The 1,613-nt window shown below is 64.6% G+C and overlaps 1 protein-coding gene across 1 annotated transcript in view; it reads left to right on the plus strand.

Annotated features, from left to right (window-relative positions):
• SSPO (SCO-spondin) overlaps positions 1–1,613 on the plus strand; it is a gene marked incomplete at its 3' end in the record, with an annotated part of 56,026 nt that overhangs the window by 41,266 nt on the left and 13,147 nt on the right. Inside the window, 2 exon segments of the mRNA XM_026048938.1 lie at positions 560–792; positions 1,569–1,606. Of these exon segments, the coding sequence (XP_025904723.1) occupies positions 560–792; positions 1,569–1,606 (271 nt within the window).

Genomic DNA, 1,613 nt, shown 5'->3' on the forward strand with positions numbered 1-1,613 from the left:
GCCGTGGCCGCCTGCGCAGGTGACGTGCGGCGCAGCGCCGGGCGGGCGTGGGTGACGTGCCGGGCGGCTCAGCGGGGTGCAGTGCGATGTGGGGCCATGCAGTGCTGCAATACTGTGTGGTGCAATACTGCGCAGTGCAGCGGAGCTCCGTGCAGGGCAATGTGATGTAGAGCAATGCAGTGCAGTGCAGTTCCGTGCAGTGTGGGTCGCTGCAATGCATTTCTGTGCAGCGTGATGCTGCGTGGCGCAATGCCGGGCAGTGCAGAGCAGCTCCTTATGGTGCCGTGCAGTGCAGGGCAGTGGCGCAGTGGCGTGCAACGCTATGCGCTGTTGCAGGGCACTGTGAGGTGGTGTGCACTGCAGCGCCGTGCTGCCAGGCGGTGCAGCGTGCTGCTGTGCAATGCACTGTGCTTCTGCATGGTGCCATGGGTTGCTTTGCAGTGCAGCGGGCTGCTGTGCAGTGCCACGTGCTGCAGTGTAACGTGGGGCAGTGGGGCGCAGTGGGGCAATGCACAGCGGTGCAGTGGCACGCAGTGCGGCTCAGTGCAGTGCAATGCAGTGCAGTGCAGAGTCTGTTAGCACGGGAGTGCTGTCCCCGCGGTGCCATCCCCGCGGTGCCATCGCCGCTGTCGCTGCCTGCAGCGGAGGAGCCGTGGGGCGAGTGGGGCCCGTGGGGCCCGTGCAGCGCCTCGTGCGGCGGCGGGGAGCAGCTGCGCGGCCGGCGCTGCCGGCGGGCGCCGTGCGCGGGGCCGGCGCTGCAGGGCCGCACGTGCAACAGCCACGTGTGCCGCGGTGAGTGCCGCCGCGGGGAGTGCGCCGGGGCTGTGTCGGGGGATGCGCTGGGGGATGCATCAGTGGATGCATCAGGGAATGCATCAGGGAATGCATCAGGGAATGCGTCGGTGGGTGCGCCGGTGGGTGCATTCGGGGAATGCATCGGGGAATGCATCAGGGAATGAATCGGGGAATGCATCAGGGAATGCACCAGGGAATGCATCAGTGGATGCAACGGGGACTGCATCGGGGAATGCGTCGGTGGGTGCGCCGTTGGGTGCATTGGGGGAATGCATCAGGGAATGCATTGGGGAATGCATCAGGGAATGAATCGGGGAATGCATCAGGGAATGAATCAGTGACTGCATCAGGGAATGCATTGGGGAATGTATCGAACACATCAGGGAATGCATCAGGGAATGCGTCGGTGGGTGCATTGGGGGAATGCATCAGGGAATGCATCAGTGAATGTTTTGGGGAATGCATCGGGGAATGTATCAAACACATCAGGAAATGCATCAGGGAATGCATCGGGGAATGCGTCGGCGGGTGCATTGGGGGAATGCATCAGGGAATGTGTTGGGGAATGCATTGGGAATGCATCGGTGGATGCATCGGAGAATGCATCGGTGGGTGCATTGGGGAATGCATCGGTGACTGCATCGGCGAATGCACTGGTGGACGCCTTGGGGAATGCACGAGTGAATGCATCGGCGGGTGCATGGGCGGGTGCGTGGGCGGCTGCGTGGGCGGCTGCGTGGGCGGCTGCGTGGGTGAGTCGCGGCCCCGCGCAGACGCGGGCTGCCCCGGCGGGCGCCTGTTCCGCGAGTGCGCGCCGG

This window comes from Nothoprocta perdicaria, unplaced genomic scaffold, assembly GCF_003342845.1.
Source record: "Nothoprocta perdicaria isolate Ctin4 unplaced genomic scaffold, notPer1 scaffold_588, whole genome shotgun sequence".
In the NCBI taxonomy this organism is placed as follows: Eukaryota; Metazoa; Chordata; class Aves; order Tinamiformes; family Tinamidae; genus Nothoprocta; species Nothoprocta perdicaria.